Source organism: Pongo pygmaeus, chromosome 1 (assembly GCF_028885625.2).
Source record: "Pongo pygmaeus isolate AG05252 chromosome 1, NHGRI_mPonPyg2-v2.0_pri, whole genome shotgun sequence".
NCBI lineage: Eukaryota > Metazoa > Chordata > Mammalia > Primates > Hominidae > Pongo > Pongo pygmaeus.
Window position 1 is genome coordinate 164,666,077 of NC_072373.2, and position 20,759 is coordinate 164,686,835.

The following is a 20,759-nucleotide window of genomic DNA, read 5'->3' on the forward strand; positions in this document are numbered from 1 at the left end:
TAGAGCAAGATCTTCATGTACAAGGAAGGCTCTGTGTAGGTGGATGGGAACAGTAAAGGTATCATCAAGGCCCAGGGACAGAAAAAGTCGTATAGGTAGGTTGATAACAGATTGTAGAAAGAGGTCCTTGAGTACTATTAATAGCTTCAGGGGACTTTAATTTATATCTTGTATTGAAAAGGAAACCACTGAAAACTTTTAACAAGTGATGAATGATAAAGATGCAATCACCGAACCTGGATAATAACCTCCAAATAAGTATTGTTTAAAAATCTGTGTATTTTGACTTGACTGAATTCTATTTTTCCAGTTTTATGAGTGGAAAGCTAGCTTTGCTTCAAGGGACATTATGAGAATTAATAAAACATTCACTAAATTTAGAGCTTTCTGAAAAATCCTACTATAGAAGTAAATACAAATTATTTTATTATAGTTGACTAACTCTCATAAAGTACTTGTACTTGAATGGAACTTCTGCATAAATATAAGTTTTATTATGATCATTGCATTTTTCAGATTGTAATGTTTGAGGATTATATAATTTTCTAATTTATTTAAATAATTATGGAGATAATTATAGACATTAAAAATACTGATTCCAGCCTTTTGCCTAAATACAGTTTATACCAAAAAAAGTGTATCCAAATATATGTTCTCCATCAGATTGACCCTTAACTTTCTAATATTTATTTTATTATGTACTGTGACACAGAAGCAACATATGTATATTGTGAACTCTCATACGATAAACTATGCATTGACATTTGTTTCTTCCTGATTTCAAATACCTGCATCCTGCTATTCTTGAAAATATATAATAACAGATACATTAAGATGAATTGAATAAAATATGAACTTTTAAATCTTAAAAATGCTTAATGCTCTATAAGTCATATGGCATCTAGATTGCAATCTTATATATTCTGGGTTAAAAAAAATTGAAAAAGCAACCTTCTGAAAATTAAGTCCTTGTGCCCAGGAACAATTCTTGGGGTTTGGAACATCTTCCCAAAACAGCTTTTTCATTCTACAAAGGATAAACAGGGCATCAAAATTAGAGAAAAACATTCATATTGAAAATGTGAACAGTTAGTGAATAGACAAGCTAGAAATTAGTCCACCAGATCAACTATGCCTCCGTAGGGTCAGATGCATTTTCACATGCTAGCCCATGAAGATTTCTACCAAACTTTTACCTAGACCCAAGTTGAAAATTACTGTAATAACAGAAATAGCCAATACTTATTGAAAGTTGTGTGCCAAGCACCATGCTAAACACTGCACAGATTTCTCTCAAAAAAATTGAAATATTAAAAATGGCCAAAAAGTGGGTACCAGAAAAAATTCCACTTGATGTGGCCCCATCAACTCACTTAACTACAAGATACATTCAGATTCTAAAATCCCCTCTCTCTCTTTTTTGCCTGAAGGCAATGGTTTCTACAGAGATTTGGCATGTGTAAAATAACCACGCTGGACTTCTCAGCACAGAGAGTATCATGGCACCCATGACACCATCCATGGAACTCAGCCATTTGCCTGACAAGCCAAGCAGACTGGAGCCACACAGTGCTGATCTCTAAAAAGCAGAGTGCCTGCTGATCATAAATGAACTGACTGCTCCAGGTCACCACTAAAAGGCTACTTTTACCACCCACTTCACCACAAAACGTCCTTAACCCAAACTGCAGAACTCTTAAAGCCATTTTTGCCACCTCCAAGAACATACTGCTTATTTCCTGTTATAAGCTTGTTGTTTCCTGAATGTACGTACATTTTTTTAAAAAAACTAAATTCTTCCTTGAAGTTATGTTGTCCTTGACAGAGCAGGAGCATCACCATCATGGACAAGCACCTCATATTAAAATTCACCTTAATCAAAAACCACCTAAATCCAAAGGGCATCAGCCTAATGGCTAAGGTCAGCATTACCATAAACCACAAATAACATCTCCAACCAGAAACATTACATCCTCCCTGACCAGAGACATGCCAGCCCCAAGATAACCGCCCCCCAGCTGGAAAGATGTCAGCCCCAAGATAACCTCCCCTCCTCCCAGAGACATTCCAACCCCGCCATAAACTTCTCCCTCACACATAAACATTCCAAGCTTGTGACAAGCCCCCTCACCCTAAAACCAATACATACTCTTAGTCTGTAAGAGAAAGGGCTCCTGAACAAAATTGGCCAGAAGCCCCTCAGGTTTTATCTAAAGAAAACCTGTCTTTAACTGTTAAGCTATGTTTCGTGTTTCTTTCCTCATTCTTTAACTCTTACCGTCCTAGCAAAATGGAATGCCATTTCCTGACAACAGGCCTTTCCTTTTTATGCCATCTTAATTGTATACAGACTACATATAAAAGCATTTAGAAGACTTCAATATTCCTAATTTAGAAGGTTTTAAATCAGGGTTTGAATATGCGTAAGGACTTTTGCCGTAAAGATTCTTAATCTCAAGTACAATACCTTTGGTGTGATATTAATAATGTTCCAAGCAATAAGATGGAAGAGGAAATAATTACTGGCACAATTACATATAAACCTGCATCATTCTGGTGTTTTTCAATATCATCTGAAAAAGAAATACAATTTACACAACTCAGAAACTTGAGGAAATATTAATTTCTTTCTGTATCAAAAATTACAGTAGACATTTTCTGAATTCATCACAAATCTCTTATTACCTTCAAAAATATAAAAATAAAAAATGAAGATAAAAATATGTTGTGATCACATTAATAAAATACTTATTATTTTGTTCAGCATCATATCTACTGTAAATTAGCAAAATATTTTTTCAAATTTATTTATTTGCCATTCCTCTCTACCTGATCATTTTTACATTATAATGGGTCAAAGTGTCAGAGTTGTTATGATGACTGTCTCAGTATCTACTCTTGGAGGACCCAATCTTCCACATCTGCCAATCTCTATCTTGTTCACTCCACACACACTGATTTCCTTGCCGTTTCTTGAACCACCAAGCATCCCCACCCTTTAGGGGCTTTTCACACACTGTCCCTTTGCCTGGAATGCTTTTGCTATTTGTACAGTTATGTCTTCACTGAACATCATTGATAGGCTCTTGGAAACTGCAATGTTAAGTGAAATGGCAATGTATAACAAAACCTTTTTTTTCTCATCAACATTATAATGAAACTACCTTGAACAAAATGATGTTATTCAAGGACCTCCTGTAGGTCATGTTGCATAAAGTTGCAGTTTCCAAGAATCTACTGACAATATCAAGTAGTGTCTTACTGTAATTGCAAGGTTTTACTCGAATATCATCCACCTCCATAGAAAGACCATTTCTGGCTATCAACTAAAATGCCACATTTAATGCCATCCCTTTATCTTGCTTTTGTTTTCCTTCATAGCACTTATTTGTATCTGACATTATATAATTATTCATTGCCCATCACTCTCAATTAGAGCACTGGTATTTAAGATCCATAAGGGCAGAAACTTATGTTCACTATTCAATCCCCAGTGCTTAGAACAATGCTCAATTAATATCTGTTGGATAATACATGTATGAATTTTTTTAATGATTTTTATTCTAACAACAGATGAAATGTTTATCTCTTGAAATATCATTGCTAGGTTGCTTAGATTTGAAGACAATTTAAAAAGTAATAACAAAATCAAAATATTGGTATTCCAAGTACAGTAAGATGAATCAGAAGTATAACAGGCCCAGTGACTCTATTTCTATAGCTCCAGTTTTATTTTTAGAGGAAAAAAATATTTCCTGTGGAACCTCACCATGAAAAATCTACAGAAGACTCTGGACTCTTCCATGATTCTATCAGAAAAAGAATAATCAGATGGCAATAGTACTGCAAACAAATTAGGCACACACATTGGTGTAAAAGGAAACCAAAATTATAATTTTTACCTTGAGTGAAACTATTAATTATCTTTGGTTTTCCCACTCCTTCCATAAATATTGGGTAAAGACTGAACTGGTACTTCTCAATGGGGATAAAATGATCTGAGGAGAAAAATATGTAAAAGGCTCATTTATACATAATTAATAGTAATGAGTGGAACATACATTTTAAAAAGAATTAAAGTGACTATCCTATATTTCCAAACATAGAAATTACTTATTATTTATGGATTAAATTATCAATGGAGTTTCAAAACAAACTTAAGCACTTCTAATTATCTAGTAATGACAATAGTTTTCCAAATATTTTTCTAAAAATCTTAGCCAGAGACAGAAGATTGCAATTTTTCAAAGGCATGTTCCAGTGAAAGCCAATTTGTTTAAGTGTAGGGTGTACAAGCTTTTTCTTTCCTTCATTTCCTTTTCCAGAGCAATATGTTCTACTACCTCTCCCTTACCCCCAAAGTGGGCAATACTCCTTTTTTTAACAGGAATTCAGCTTACTTAGCTTCCCCATTCCATTCAAGGTAGCTGGGAGACTAAAGTCTTGTGAAATCCTATGCAAACAAAATGGTGGTGGAGACCATAAGACCCCTTGCAAGATCTGGGATTTCGATCCATGGAAAATGACCAACCCTATAGCAAAGCTCCAGATGGATCCATCCGTGATTTTCACAAATGCTAATAATATATGAATATTCTTCTAGAAGAATATATCCAGAAGAAGAGAGATCTCTGTGAAGCCTAAATTTTATATCCTCATGGTTTAAAGAAAAGCACAGAGAGTAACTACCTGGGCAGCAGCGGTGATGAACTAAATTCAGTTCAACAATTTGTAAATAAATCTACCCTGATGCTAAATTCTAGGTCCCTGGAATAAAATAATGGTACGAGTCCTTAGAATGATATTATATAATAAGATCATAGCAATCCTTAGCTTCCCTAGTTAACTTTCCTCAATCCTTACTCAGACTTAGTAATGCTGTCTTGTGTCTTTATACTTTGTGCTTGACTCACCTCCTGGGATAACTGGTCTAACTTTGGGAGAATACCCTGGTCTAGGTCACCCAGTCCTAGCTCCTCAGACCTTCAGGCTAGCATTCCCACTCATTGTTAGTGGCATTATAAGTTGGTACACAGTTTGAGGAAACAATTTGGCAGAAGATATCAGAAGCTGTTAAAAAATGATTTAAGAAAAGATAAAGCTGGAAGCAACATAAATAATCTCAAACAGTTTAAGTAGACTTTGGAATAAAATGCTATATCATTAAAAATAATGGTAGAAAGAAATGAGGAGAAAATTGATATGATATGATAATGATACGATATGATATGATATCATATGATATCCCCTGTATAAAATGTTAAAATGAGAAAATGTCAAAGGAAACAGAATTAGGCTGGGTGTGGTGGCCCATGCCTGTAATCCCAACACTTTGGGAGGCCAAGGCAGGAGGATCACTTGAGCTTAGGAGTTCAAGACCAGCCTGAGCAACACAGTGAGACCTTGTCTCTACCAAAAAAAAATTTTTTTTAATTAGCTGGGTGTGATGGTGTGTGTCTATAGTCTCAGCTACTCAGGAAGCTGAGGTGGAAAGATAGCTTGAGCCCAGACGGTTGAGGCTGCAGTGAGCCATGTTTGCTCCACTGCACTCCAGCCTGGGCAACACAGAGAGACCCTGGCGAAAAGAAAAGAAAAGAGAAGAAAAGAGGAAGAGAATTAAATGTTTTGATAAAGGTTGTAGGATTATATGTATTAGGATGGTAGTATCCTCTATATTTTTGAAGTTTTCATTAACTGGCTATATTAATAGAATGAATAATTTGTAGTGTCATATTAATCTGTGAGAGCAACTTACTAAAGTATAGTAAACTTACCATGGATATAATACTTCTTAACAGATGAAGAGATTCTAAGCCATTTTATTTCACCATCTTCATTAAGATTTTTCCACTCAATAATAAAATACATTAGCTTGTAATCACTGGGTGATACTATCCAGGAAAGAATCACACAACTGCTGTTTAAAGGATAAGCACTGAGTGACTGCACGATATTTACTGAGGGGAAAAGAAGGAAATTAATTTTTAAATTAAAAATTAATAAAAATCTACTAATACTCTTGAGGAACTTATAACCTACTAAAGGGGATAAGGAAGAGAAGACAGACAATTTACACAAATAAATATAATACATGACAATTACTTTTGCATCATGAGAGTCATTTAAACACAGAGATATGGGAATAGATGACATTGAAGAGAAACATGATACTCCCTAAAACCTTAAAAAGCAATTTTTTGATATATTCAAAAAGGCATTCTCATATGGAATACTGCACAAGCCTATTAACAATCCTCTCCCACTGATGGAGTGATACTCTAAAAGCACAAATCTGTTCATTTTAACACCATCTGCACAGCATCCCACTTAAAAGCCTCCAGCGGATTTCTACATTTGAGGGTAAAATTCCTATCATGCCTACAATGCCCTGAGGGCCAAGTCTCAACACACCTCTCTGCCTTCCATGATTTCCCACACCAAAGCCACCCTGGTCTTTCTTCATTTTCTATCCTGTGCCATAGACTTTTGATCTGGTTGCTCTTGTTAGGAGCCAATGCTTTTCCTGCCCTCCCCTACATCTTTTGGGGAAGTTTAATTCCTACTCACATTTCAGATTTCAATTCAGTACCACTTCCTCAAGGTGGCTTCTCTGAATCTCAATGACAGGTAAGGTTCCTTTTTTTCTTTCCTTTCATAAAATTATATTCCTTTCCTGCAGGCCCTTATCTCTCAGTTTGCAAATAGACATTCACTTGTATGATTATTTCATTAATACCTGTCTTACCTATTAGGCTCTGGACACTCCAACCATTATAGTTTTTCTCACATTACAACACCCACTACCTACCCCACTGAAGCATTCTACAGATATTTCTAGAATATATATACTTAGAAAATGTTAAGCATAAAACATTGAGCTGGGTGCTATGGAACTCGATGCTTAACACTATAAATACAAAGGCAATCATAATGTAAACAGGACATAAAAAAAGAAAGACAGGAAGCACTCTGAGATTTAAAGAAGAGATAGGGCATATTCAATTAAAGCAATAAGCAAAGATTTCATAAAGGAGGTAACAGTTGGAAAGGCCTTTATAGATTGGTAGAGACACAGAAAACTTGTATTTTCCATTAAAAATTTACACTTTGAATATGTAATCTAGACTAGAAACTCCTATTGAAAGTGGGTCTCAATTCTCCAATTAATCAGATATATCAAAATTAATGCAAGAAGGTTTGCTACTCACATTCAGTGAAATCCATAGTAATCTTAAGTCTCAGCAATTAACCTGCATCCATACAACATGTCATGCTATTACTATTTTACATAGTGTTAAATATATATTTAATATGATATACACTTATTTTTACATATTTATATGTGTGTATGTATGAATATAAATATATACATGTATATGTACATAGGGAGAGAGAACTACTGACCTAAAGATCTCCATTGGTCCAAAAGATTTAAGTATTAGATTCACTAAAACATTCTCATATATTATAATACCATTACAACAATGTTCTCCCACATTAAAGCTCAAGGACTGTATTACGTGATCATTGTACAATGTACTTTGTTATTTTTCCAGACAAAGAAGAGATGAAAGGTGAAAGAGAGACTTTCAGATGCAGAGAATTGCAGGCTGCTTGAAAGATAATTTAAAATAGGAGAGTTTGCAAAAGTTAAATACTAAAAGAGGCAATGGATTACTACTCTGTACCTCTTCTTACCTTTGCTCATAGGCCATGAAAAGGTTAAATTAAAATTTGCAACAGAAGCACCAATTGAATTGATGGCCAGAACCGTAACAGTATGTGCTTGCTCTGTCCACGGGAAAGTGAATTTCGTGTGATTTCCCACATCTTCTGACCATGTTCCATTGCAGGAAGTATGATGGTTTATCACATATCTCTGAACACTGCACAATGAGTCATTTTTCATCAGAGGCTGTAGTAAATATAGAAATTGATTAGTCTAAGGGCTGCAGTGCTTTTTATACTAACTGAGCTCACATAACTCTCATTCTACATTTCTTATTAGGAGGCAGGGGCCAGATCAGGGCAGGTACTATTACAAAGCTGAGAGGCTGGGGAGATGGGTGGGATAGAGTTTGCCTCTGCCACAGTCTCCATGAAGGTGTCTGGATCGTTATGGAGCATAGCAAACTTATTTTCCCCTTTTTGAGGTTTTTAAATTAAGTCCCAGAGAACAAATCACTTGAAGATAATAAAGTAGGGATATGATCAAGACACTTTTCTACCAGGAAGTTTCACTCTAATTTTAGAGAAATGAAAGACTGATAAGGAGTAGAGAGTTTCCTCATCTAAAAAGCAAACAAGGAATAACCCTCAGATAATGAAAAGCAACAACAAGAGCTGTGAAGGTGTTATTCATCATATATTGATCATAGTAAGATTTGTCATTCATTTTCCTTTCCTCTGATACTCTTGGAAGATTATCTAGAATGTAAGAATGTCTGCAAAGGTTAACGAGTAACAGAGGCTATCAAAACAGTGTCTATGGCACCCCAGAATTTCTGTCATATAATTAAAAATAATAATATCAGGTCATTAAAGATTCCAATGTAAAATAAGTATTTAGTTCAATTCTATTCTTATATTCCACAGAGGTTAACAATGTACCCCATTTCCCCAATCAACTTCACCTATGGCAGGTAAGATTAAATGCTGGCAATCCCTTATAAAGACAGAGAAGGCAATCCCTTATAAAGACAGAGAATATATACTTATTTTTACATATTTATATGCGTGTATGTATGAATATAAATATATATCTCCATTGGTCCAAAAGATTTAAGTATTAGATTCACTAAAACATTCTCATATATTATAATACCATTACAACAATGTTCTCCCACATGAAAGCTCAAGGACTGTATTACGTGATCATTGTACAGTGTACTTTGTTATTGTACATCATAGACTAGAACAGTACATCTCAATTTCTTGCCAGTGAGATGCCTCTAAGTTAGAATTGGCAGAGAAAAATAAACACATATACATGTATCCCTGCAAAACTTGGAATCATCTGGATAGGTTGGAAGTAAGATTTTAGCAGCCACTGCAAGAAAGAAATGTCTCAAAGTCATGCAAATTTTGCATTTTATTTGAAAAAAACATGTCAGTTTTAATGAATACTTTTTTGGTAACCGTCAAGTAAGAGAATGTTAAACTTCCTTACTTTCTGGTACTACAAGATCCTCCAGGCTAATCTCGTATATTTTCTGCCCCAATCCTAAAATTAGCCATTTCTCCCAATAGTCCTTGTTTCTATTATTGAACGATGGTAATTAGAAACAAGTCTGGGCACATGCCTTACTACTGGATGTCATTACTTTTAGGCCCTCTTACCTTACAAATCCAGAAAATGTACATGTATCCTAAACCAGAATCTATCTATACTAAGCTAGATGTAAGTTAATACCTATATCCCCAACTCTAATTCAGTGCCACATGGATCATCCTACGCTTGTGTGTAACCTCCCAATCCAACAGTGAGGAATCTGGGGCCCACCATCCACCATCCATTTACTTGCTTGTTCCCTTCCAGTGTACATGTAGACCAGTACCATAATTGTTAGCCCATAGCCCTGTGAGAACTGTATCAGCTAGAGTACAGTGCTTATGTACAGTTTCTTTTGCCTTTAGTCTTAAGACTCCACACATTTCCAACAACTCCACTCAAGTTCCAAAGTGGCCTTTTCTCCCACCACCTTCAGTGAAGTTGCTTCATACACTTGTAATACAGGTAGATTCCTTTGTCACAGTTTACAGTCAATCCTGGGATCCTTCAACCTCCTAAATGATTTTCTTTCTAATCTACATGCATTAAGATTCACTCTTTGTGCTATGAAGTTAGAGGAGTTTTGGCAAATGCATAGTGCTATATACCCACCATTTCAGAAGTATACAGAATAGTTTCATTTTTGAAGGATATCTTAGTTGCCTCTAGTTTGGGGTGAATATAACTAAAGCTGCTTAAACATTCATGTGCAAGTTTCTATGTAGACTTAAGTTTTCAAATCAGCTGAGTAAATACCTGGGATGCAATATTGCATCATATGGTTGGTAAGGCTATGTTTAAATTTGTAAGAAATTACCAAACTGGTTTCCAAAGTGGCTGTACCATTTTGCATTTCCACCAGCAATGAATAAAAGTTCTTGCTGCCCTGCACCCTCACCAGCAATTTGTATTGTCAGGTTTTTTTTTTTGGATTTTAGCCATTCTAATAGGTGTGGAGTGGTATCTTGTTTTAATTTGCAACTCCTTAGTGACGAATGATGATGAACATCTTTTAATATTCATATTTGTCATCTGTATATCTACTTTGCCTAGGTTTTTGTTCAGATACTCGGTGTTTTTTTTTTTTTTTTCATTTTAATTGGGTTGTTCTCCTGTTGAATCTTAAAGATTTCTTTGTGTAATTTGGTTATAAGTCCTTTATCAGATGTGCGTTTTTGCAAATATTTTCACCCAGTCTGTGCCTTAACTTTTCATCCTCTTGACAGTCTTTCCCAGATCAGAAGTTTTTAATTTTAATAAAGTCAAACTTACCAGTACTCAAAAATTAAAATAAAAAACCCCACAATGACGGGGGCGTGTCAAAGGAACATGAGTCAATTAAAAGAGCTCCCAATGACTGAAGCAGGAATATTTTCAGCAACAAAATAAAGTAGTATTGGATTACGAACCAAGTCTAAAATAAGTGTTCATTGTCCATACTAATATAAATAAATGATTGAATAAATAAAATAATTAATGTGGGAGAACAGACAAATCTCCCATGCAGAAGAACACTAAATAATATATGTAGGTCCTCTACCTTCAAGTAGGTGGAACATGACTCCTACTCCTTAAGCATGGGGACTTCATTTTTAAAACTAAAATGGGGAAGGGAGAAAAAAGTAACTTTCCAGTGGGAAGCCGGACAACACTACCTCAGCCAGACGAGCAAGGTTAACATCAACTATGGTAAGTCACATCGGTAGAATGTATCCTTAATGATGTGATGGAATGGCATTTTACATCTGTGATCTTCCTCCCCCAAACCCATAACCCTAAACTAATCATGAGAAAACATTAGACAAAACCCATTTGATGGAGATTCTACAAAATACCCAACCAGTACTTCTCAATTGTGTCAAGTTCATAAAAACAAAGAAGATCTAGGAAACTTTTAAAACCAAGAGAAGCATAAGGAGGTATGACTACTAAATGAAATCTGCTATCCTGGATGGAATCCTGAACCAGCAAAAGAACATTTGGTAAAAGCTAAGGAAATTTGGATTTGAAATAAATTACAGATGAGTTAATGATGACATATCAATATTGTTTAATTAATTGTAACAAATGTATCACACTAGCCTAAGATGTTAATACTAGAGAAAACTTGGTGTGGGAATACATAGGAATTCTCTGTACTATCTTTGCCGTCTTTTTGTAACTCTAAAACTGCCTTAACATAAAGTTTATTATTTTTAAAATGCCAGAGAAATGATGTTTTTTTAAAAGTGCCATACTTATCCTGCGGCCTTGTGGCTTACTCCTTAAGCAAATCTTATCCCAGTTTAAGAGGCATAGGCTTGGAGAACCGTAATCATTGAACTATTGTCTCAGTTTAGGAAACCACAACAAAACAGCACAAAACAAAATTAATGAAAGGCAATTTGACTAATAAAAGGCATTCAAGTTTCTGCAAAGATGGTAGATTAGCAAGGGTCCTGTCTCCCTCCCACAAATCATCCCTAAAGAACCCATAGAGCTTTGTTGTCCAAAAAGACAGCCACTGGCCACTTGCAGCCATTTAAATTTAAATTAATCAAAATTAAACACAATTTAAAATTCAGTTGCTGAGTCACACTAGGCACATTTCAAGTGCTTAATAACCACCTGTGGCTAGTTGCTACCATATTGGACAATGCAGATATAAACCATTTTCATCATTACAGAAACTTCCACTGGCAGCATTGCTGAGGAAATGTGGAATCCATGATATGAGGAAAACATAAGAACTGTCTGGAGAAAGACAACTGTTTTGTTCTAGAGTATGTTGCAATGGGAGAGGGTAGCTGTAGCCTAGGCCAAAGGGCTGTTGACTACAGCTCTGAGAGGACAAATCAAAGAAAAAGAAAAGCTACTTAAATTCTGCTCATAGCTGGCCCTACCACAAACATAGGAACATCACTGCCTGTCCCTCACTGTAGAAGTTTGCAGGTATCTGGAACAGTGCCCATGGAGATAAAACCAAAAATATGAGAAAATAATCTGTTGAGCAAGACTGTTGTTTCTTATTCAGCAGTGCCCCCTTCCGCGGTGGGTTCAACCGCCCACTCAATCTCTCAGAATACAGGTCCTGAATTCCCCGGGAGGTGGAGATATGTATGAAGTGTTCAGAATCCAATAAATGGCTCATAAATGTCTGTCAGTTCTAATGCTAACTTTAAGTTGGAAATATTAAAATGTGTTGAAGGAATTGTTTGCTAGAAAAAGAAAAGAGAGCAATAACAAAAGAAACTAAATTTTTTAAAGGGAGCAATAATAAAAGAAATGAAATGAAAGAATAAAAAATTATTTTAAGAAATATTGAAATGGAAGAGTTTAGAAATTGCATTGATTATTCACCAAATGAAATTATAGAGTAAACGGATTTAGAAACCAAATGAACATAAATTCTTATATACCACAACTTTTACAGAGGCTTTGGTCTTACATCAGGAAACTATTTTCAAACATGTGCTCATTCAACCTTGGGTATTAACCTTACAATTCACATTTGGAGTGACAGAAATACTATTTGAGGAGAAGCCAAGATGGCCGAATAGGAACAGCTCCCGTCTACAGCTCCCAGTGTGAGTGATGCAGAAGACGGGTGATTTCTGCATTTCCATCTGAGGTACCGGGTTCATCTCACTAGGGAGTGCCAGACAGTGGGCGCAGGTCAGTGGGTGCACGCACCATGCGCGAGCCCAAGAAGGGCGAGGCATTGCCTCACTTGGGAAGCGCAAGGGGTCAGGGAGTTCCCTTTACTAGACAAAGAAAGGGGTGACAGACGGCACCTGGAAAATCAGGTCACTCCCATCCGAATACTGCGCTTTTCCAACGGGCTTAAAAAACGGCGCACCAGGAGATTATATCCCGCACCTGGCTCAGAGGGTCCTACGCCCACGGAGTCTCACTGATTGCTAGCACAGCAGTCTGAGATCAAACTGCAAGGCGGCAGCGGCAGCGAGGCTGGGGGAGGGGCACCCGCCATTGCCCAGGCTTGCTTAGGTAAACAAAGCAGGTGGGAAGCTCGAACTGGGTGGAGCTCACCACAGCTCAAGGAGGCCTGCCTGCCTATGTAGGCTCCACCTCTGGGGGCAGGGCACAGACAAACAAAAAGACAGCAGTAACCTCTGCAGACTTAAATGTCCCTGTCTGACAGCTTTGAAGAGAGCAGTGGTTCTCCCAGCACGCAGCTGGAGATCTGAGAACGGGCTGACTGCCTCCTCAAGTGGGTCCCTGACCCCTGACCCCTGAGCAGCCTAACTGGGAGGCACCCCCCAGCAGGGGCAGACTGACACCTCACACGGCCGGGTACTCCAACAGACCTGCAGCTGACAGTCCTGTCTGTTAGAAGGAAAACTAACAAACAGAAAGGACATCCACACCAAAAACCCATCTGTACATCACCATCATCAAAGACCAAAAGTAGATAAAACCACAAAGATGGGGAAAAAACAGAGCAGAAAAACTGGAAACTCTAAAAAGCAGAGCGCCTCTCCTCCTCCAAAGGAACGCAGTTCCTCACCAGCAACGGAACAAAGCTGGATGGAGAATGACTTTCACGAGCTGAGAGAAGAAGGCTTCAGACGATCAAATTACTCCGAGCTACGGGAGGATATTCAAACCAAAGGCAAAGAAGTTGAAAACCTTGAAAAAAATTTAGAAGAATGTATAACTAGAATAACCAATACAGAGAAGTGCTTAAAGGAGCTGATGGAGCTGAAAACCAAGGCTCGAGAACTACGTGAAGAATGCAGAAGCCTCAGGAGCCGATGCGATCAAATAGAAGAAAGGGTATCAGCGATGGAAGATGAAATGAATGAAATGAAGCGAGAAAGGAAGTTTAGAGAAAAAAGAATAAAAAGAAATGAGCAAAGCCTCCAAGAAATATGGGACTATGTGAAAAGACCAAATCTATGTCTGATTGGTGTACCTGAAAGTGACGGGGAGAATGGAACCAAGTTGGAAAACACTCTGCAGGATATTATCCAGGAGAACTTCCCCAATCTAGCAATGCAGGCCAACATTCAGATTCAGGAAATACAGAGAACGCCACAAAGATACTCCTCGAGAAGAGCAACTCCAAGACACATAATTGTCAGATTCACTAAAGTTGAAATGATGGAAAAAATGTTAAGGGCAGCCAGAGAGAAAGGTCGGGTTACCCTCAAAGGGAAGCCCATCAGACTAACAGCGGATCTCTTGGCAGAAACTCTACAAGCCAGAAGAGAGTGGGGGCCAATATTCAACATTCTTAAAGAAAAGAATTTTCAACCCAGAATTTCATATCCAGCCAAACTAAGCTTCATAAGTGAAGGAGAAATAAAATCCTTTACACACAAGCAAATGCTGAGAGATTTTCTCACCACCAGGCCTACCCTAAAAGAGCTCCTGAAGGAAGTGCTAAACATGGAAAGGAACAACCAGTATCAGCCACTGCAAAATCATGCCAAAATGTAAAGACCATCGAGACTAGGAAGAGACTGCATCAACTAACGAGCAAAATAACCAGCTAGCATCATAATGACAGGATCAAATTCACACATAACAATATTAACTTTAAATGTAAATGGACTAAATGCTCCAATTAAAAGACACAGACTGGCAAATTGGATAAAGAGTCAAGACCCATCAGTGTGCTGCATTCAGGAAACCCATCTCACGTGCAGAGACACGCATAGGCTCAAAATAAAAGGATGGAGGAAGATCTACCAAGCAAATGGAAAGCAAAAAAAGGCTGGGGTTGCAATCCTAGCCTCGGATAAAACAGACTTTAAACCAACAAAGATCAAAAGAGACAAAGAAGGCCATTACATAATGGTAAAGGGATCAATTCAATAAGAAGAGCTAACTATCCTAAATATGTATGCACCCAATACAGGAGCACCCAGATTCATAAAGCAAGTCCTGAGTGACCTACAAAGAGACTTAGACTCCCACACATTAATAATGGGAGACTTTAACACCCCACTGTCAACATTAGACAGATCAACGAGACAGAAAGTCAACAAGGATACCCAGGAATTGAACTCAGCTCTGCACCAAGCGGACCTAATAGACATCTACAGAACTCTCCACCCCAAATCAACAGAATATACATTTTTTTCACCACCACACCACACCTATTCCAAAATTGACCACGTACTGGGAAGTAAAGCTCTCCTCAGCAAATGTAAAAGAACAGAAATTAAAACAGACTATCTCTCAGATCACGGTGCAATCAAGCTAGAACTCAGGATTAAGAATCTCACTCAAAACCACTCAACTACATGGAAACTGAACAACCTGCTCCTGAATGACTACTGGGTACATAACGAAATGAAGGCAGAAATAAAGATGTTCTTTGAAACCAACGAGAACCAAGACACAACATACCAGAATCTCTGGGATGCATTCAAAGCAGTGTGTAGAGGGAAATTTATAGCACTAAATGCACACAAGAGAAAGCAGGAAGCATCCAAAATTGACACCCTAACATCACAATTAAAAGAACTAGAAAAGCAAGAGCAACACATTCAAAAGCTAGCAGAAGGCAAGAAATAACTAAAATCAGAGCAGAACTGAAGGAAATAGAGACACAAAAAACCCTTCAAAAAATTAATGAATCCAGGAGCTGGTTTTTTGAAAGGATCAACAAAATTGATAGACCGCTAGCAAGACTAATAAAGAAAAAAAGAAAATCAAATAGATGCAATAAAAAATGATAAAGGGGATATCACCACCAATCCCACAGAAATACAAACTACCATCAGAGAATACTACAAACACCTCTACGCAAATAAACTAGAAAATCTAGAAGAAATGGATAAATTCCTCAACACATACACTCTCCCAAGACTAAACCAAGAAGAAGTTAAATCTCTGAATAAACCAATAACAGGAGCTGAAATTGTGGCAATAATCAATAGCTTACCAACCAAAAAGAGTCCAGGACCAGATGGATTCACAGCCGAATTCTACCAGAGGTACAAGGAGGAACTGGTACCATTCCTTCTGAAACTATTCCAATCAATAGAAAAAGAGGGAATCCTCCCTAACTCATTTTATGAGGCCAGCGTCATCCTGATACCGAAGCCAGGCAGAGACACAACCAAAAAAGAGAATTTTAGACCAATATCCTTGATGAACATTGATGCAAAAATCCTCAATAAAATACTGGCAAACCGAATCCAGCAGCACATCAAAAAGCTTATCCACCACAATCAAGTTGGCTTCATCCCTGGGATGCAAGGCTGGTTCAATATACACAAATCAATAAATGTAATCCAGCATATAAACAGAACCAAAGTCAAAAACCACATGATTATCTCAATAGATGCAGAAAAGGCCTTTGACAAAATTCAACAACCCTTCATGCTAAAAACTCTCAATAAATTAGGTATTGATGGGATGTATCTCAAAATAATAAGAGCTATCTATGACAAACCCACAGCCAATATCATACTGAATGGGCAAAAACTGGAAGCATTCCCTTTGAAAACTGGCACAAGACAGGGATGCCCTCTCTCTCCACTCCTATTCAACATAGTATTGGAAGTTCTGGCCAGGGCAATTAGGCAGGAGAAGGAAATAAAGGGTATTCAATTAGGAAAAGAGGAAGTCAAATTGTCCCTGTTTGCAGATGACATGATTCTATATCTAGAAAACCTCATTGTCTCAGCCCAAAATCTCCTTAAGCTGATAAGCAACTTCAGCAAAGTCTCAGGATACAAAATCAATGTACAAAAATCACAAGCATTCTTATACACCAATAACAGACAAACAGAGAGCCAAATCATGAGTGAACTCCCATTCACAATTGCTTCAAAGAGAATAAAATACCTACGAATCCAACTTACAAGGGACGTGAAGGACCTCTCCAAGTAGAACTACAAACCACTGCTCAAGGAAATAAAAGAGGATACAAACAAATGGAAGAACATTCCATGCTCATGGGTAGGAAGAATCAACATCGTGAAAATGGCCATACTGCCCAAGGTAATTTACAGATTCAATGCCATCCCCATCAAGCTACCAATGACTTTCTTCACAGAATTGGAAAAAACTACTTTAAAGTTCATATGGAACCAAAAAAGAGCCTGCATCGCCAAGTCAATCCTAAGCCAAAAGAACAAAGCTGGAGGCATCACACTACCTGACTTCAAACTATACTACAAGGCTACAGTAACCAAAACAGCATGGTACTGGTACCAAAACAAGAGATATAGATCAATGGAACAGAACAGAGCCCTCAGATATAACACCGCATATCTACAACTATCTGATCTTTGACAAACCTGAGAAAAACAAGCAATGGGGAAAGGATTCCCTATTTCATAAATGGTGCTGGGGAAACTGGCTAGCCATATGTAGAAAGCTGAAACTGGATCCCTTCCTTACACCTTATACAAAAATCAATTCAAGATGGATTAAAGACTTAAACGTTAGACCTAAAACCATAAAAACCCTAGAAGAAAACCTAGGCATTACCATTCAGGACATAGGCATGGGCAAGGACTTCATGTCTAAAACACCAAAAGCAATGGCAACAAAAGCCAAAATTGACAAATGGGATCTAATTAAACTCAAGAGCTTCTGCACAGCAAAAGAAACCACTGTCAGAGTGAACAGGCAACCTACCAAATGGGAGAAAATTTTCGCAACCTACTCATCTGACAAAGGGCTAATATCCAGAACCTACAATGAACTCAAACAAATTTACAAGAAAAAAACAAACAACCCCATCAAAAAGTGGGTGAAGGAAATGAACAGACACTTCTCAAAAGAAGACATTTATGCAGCCAAAAAACACATGAAAAAATGCTCACCATCACTGGCCATCAGAGAAATGCAAATCAAAACCACAATGAGATACCATCTCACACCAGTTAGAATGGCAATCATTAAAAAGTCAGGAAACAACAGGTGCTGGAGAGGATCTGGAGAAATAGGAACACTTTTACACTGTTGGTGGGACTGTAAACTAGTTCAACCCTTGTGGAAGTCAGTGTGGCGATTCCTCAGGGATCTAGAACTAGAAATACCATTTGACCCAGCCATCCCATTACTGGGTATATACCCAAAGGACTATAAATCATGCTGCTATAAAGACACATGCACACGTATGTTTATTGCGGCATTATTCACAATAGCAAAGACTTGGAACCAACCCAAATGTCCACCAATGATAGACTGGATTAAGAAAATGTGGCACATATACACCATGGAATACTATGCAGCCATAAAAAATGATGAGTTCATGTCCTTTGTAGGGACATGGATGAAATTGGAAATCATCATTCTCAGTAAACTATTCGCAAGGACAAAAAACCAAACACCATATATTCTCACTCATAGGTGGGAACTGAACAATGAGAACACATGGACACAGGAAGGGGAACATCACACTCTGGGGACTGTTGTGGGGTGAGGGGAGGGGGGAGGGACAGCATTGGGAGATATACCTAATGCTAGATGACGAGTTAGCGGGTGCAGCGCACCAGCATGGCACACGTATACATATGTAACTAACCTGCACATTGCACACATGTACCCTAAAACCTAAAGTATAATAATAATAAATAAATAAATAAAAGAAAAAAAAGAAATACTATTTGACTTCATGTGTTGTATTCCCAAGTCAATCTTAAATTTGGCATTTACTGACCAAATAAACTATTCACTTGAAATAGAAATCAATTCATTTGGGAGAGGATGCTTTGAAAATTACTAGGCTAAACAGCCATCATATATGGGACTATCCATTGTTTATATGCCATCACATAAATGGAATACTCTGTCATGTGTTAGATGCCCTTGGGGTGTGCAGGGAAGGTGACATTTACATTGTTCAGGATTAAATATGAATACAATTTTTAGACTCCAAGAAACACTGCCTATCATCTAGTTCAGTATTACATTTCCACAGATGAGAAAACTGAGGCCCAAAGAGTCTAAGTAACTTTGCCAAAATAGTACTGACATAACTACAATATGTGAAGCTAAGAAGAGAATGAAAGTCTCCCAACACTATGCCAGTGCTTCAGCCACTGTACATCTTAGCTCTCTTTAAATGTATCTCATAAATGAAATGAAAATACAGGATTGTTGAGCTTTCCGAAGATTAATAACAGGATTATGGACCATGAAGTAAATTTTTAAGAGTATAAAAATACAATTTAAGGATAATATTAAAATTGGGAATACCTTCCAAAGTAAAGTGACATTTTTCTCCTTTTTCATAGTATCTCCATTAATTATTCTCCAAAATTCAGGTCCTCTCATAGGAACTGCAAAATGACAAGTTGTGTATATGTTTTTGAAGGAATATTTTTCAGCCATATTTGAAGCACACACTTATGCACCTTCAAAATACATTTACAAAATCTCTGCAGACCTTTTATATCCATGACAACTGTGTAGGCTGGATTGCTCCAATTACTCCAATATCCCAGTCCATCTAGCCTCTTACAGCGCACCTGAACAGCATAGACTGCACACATGTCTGGAACTGGGAGACTGACAGATTTTGATTTTGCATCATAAACCTCATACATCTGTAAAATAAGTCAAAGCATTAGATTGATCATTACCAACACTTATGTATCTAAAGGGCCCTGAAGTACATTTTATTTTAAACCTTAACACTATTCCAAAATTAAGAGAACTGATTCTGTGTTTTCTGCCTTCAGAAATAGTCACAATTAGGCTTGGATTGTAAACTCCTTCAAGTCAAGGATTTTCTTATTTATCTTGTCACTCCCTTGCTGATAATGACAAGATTTTTGAACTGGTTTACTTGCAACCTTGTTTCCCAAACACTCTCTTACCCTCCTACTAATCCTTGTCCACTAATCCTCTACCCACAAAGATGTTTTAAGAATTTAAAAAGAGTTTAAACGTATTGGTTAGATAGGACCTACTGTAGCAAATCGCTGATATTCAGTATCCTTCAATAACAGCTAAACTGTCACATTTGTTTTAGTTGATATCACTGTGATCTAACGATACAATAAGGGTTTCTGATATTTCTAGGTCTTCGCAGGCTGCCATCACAAAGCTGATGTGGAATGCCATCATAGGCACACTTGCCACTACGGGAATGACTCTGTTTGTTTGAAAAGCAGCTTCTTCCAAAATGCATTCCATTAAACATGTATGTACTAAAAGATATCAACAGATGTTAGAGAAACAACAGTTCCTCTAACTGTTGGGGAACATGAGATGAAATAAGGTCACAAATTTTTCTTTAATGAAGGACCTCTCCAAACCTTGAATATGTAATATGTATACCATGACTACACAAGGAAGATACAGTGATACAGGGTTTCCTAAACTGATTTAGCCATTTAATCTTTTTCCAAGGAACATAATATGCAACTGATGTTCTGTAAAACACACTTCAGGGAATGATGGATTTCAGGAAACTTTGTTCTTTAAAAAAGTTAGACTTAGATAAATCTATTTAATGAAAACAGCTACAGAATACAGGAGAATGTACTTTTATGCCAATGAAATTAATCTAATG

The 20,759-nt window shown here is 37.2% G+C and overlaps 1 protein-coding gene across 5 annotated transcripts in view; it reads right to left on the bottom strand.

The window, feature by feature from the left end:
- The window catches only part of LEPR (leptin receptor), a 119,813-nt gene that overhangs the window by 13,955 nt on the left and 85,099 nt on the right, over positions 1 to 20,759 (bottom strand). For all 5 annotated transcript variants that reach the window (XM_063654540.1, XM_054485565.2, XM_063654557.1 and 2 more), the window contains 7 exons: positions 19,629 to 19,788; positions 19,439 to 19,521; positions 7,699 to 7,915; positions 5,775 to 5,957; positions 3,903 to 3,998; positions 2,468 to 2,573; positions 952 to 1,027 (listed from right to left, as the gene is read on the bottom strand). In XM_063654540.1, coding sequence (XP_063510610.1) covers positions 952 to 1,027; positions 2,468 to 2,573; positions 3,903 to 3,998; positions 5,775 to 5,957; positions 7,699 to 7,915; positions 19,439 to 19,521; positions 19,629 to 19,788 — 921 coding nt within the window. The remainder of the gene's footprint in view (positions 1 to 951; positions 1,028 to 2,467; positions 2,574 to 3,902; positions 3,999 to 5,774; positions 5,958 to 7,698; positions 7,916 to 19,438; positions 19,522 to 19,628; positions 19,789 to 20,759) is intronic.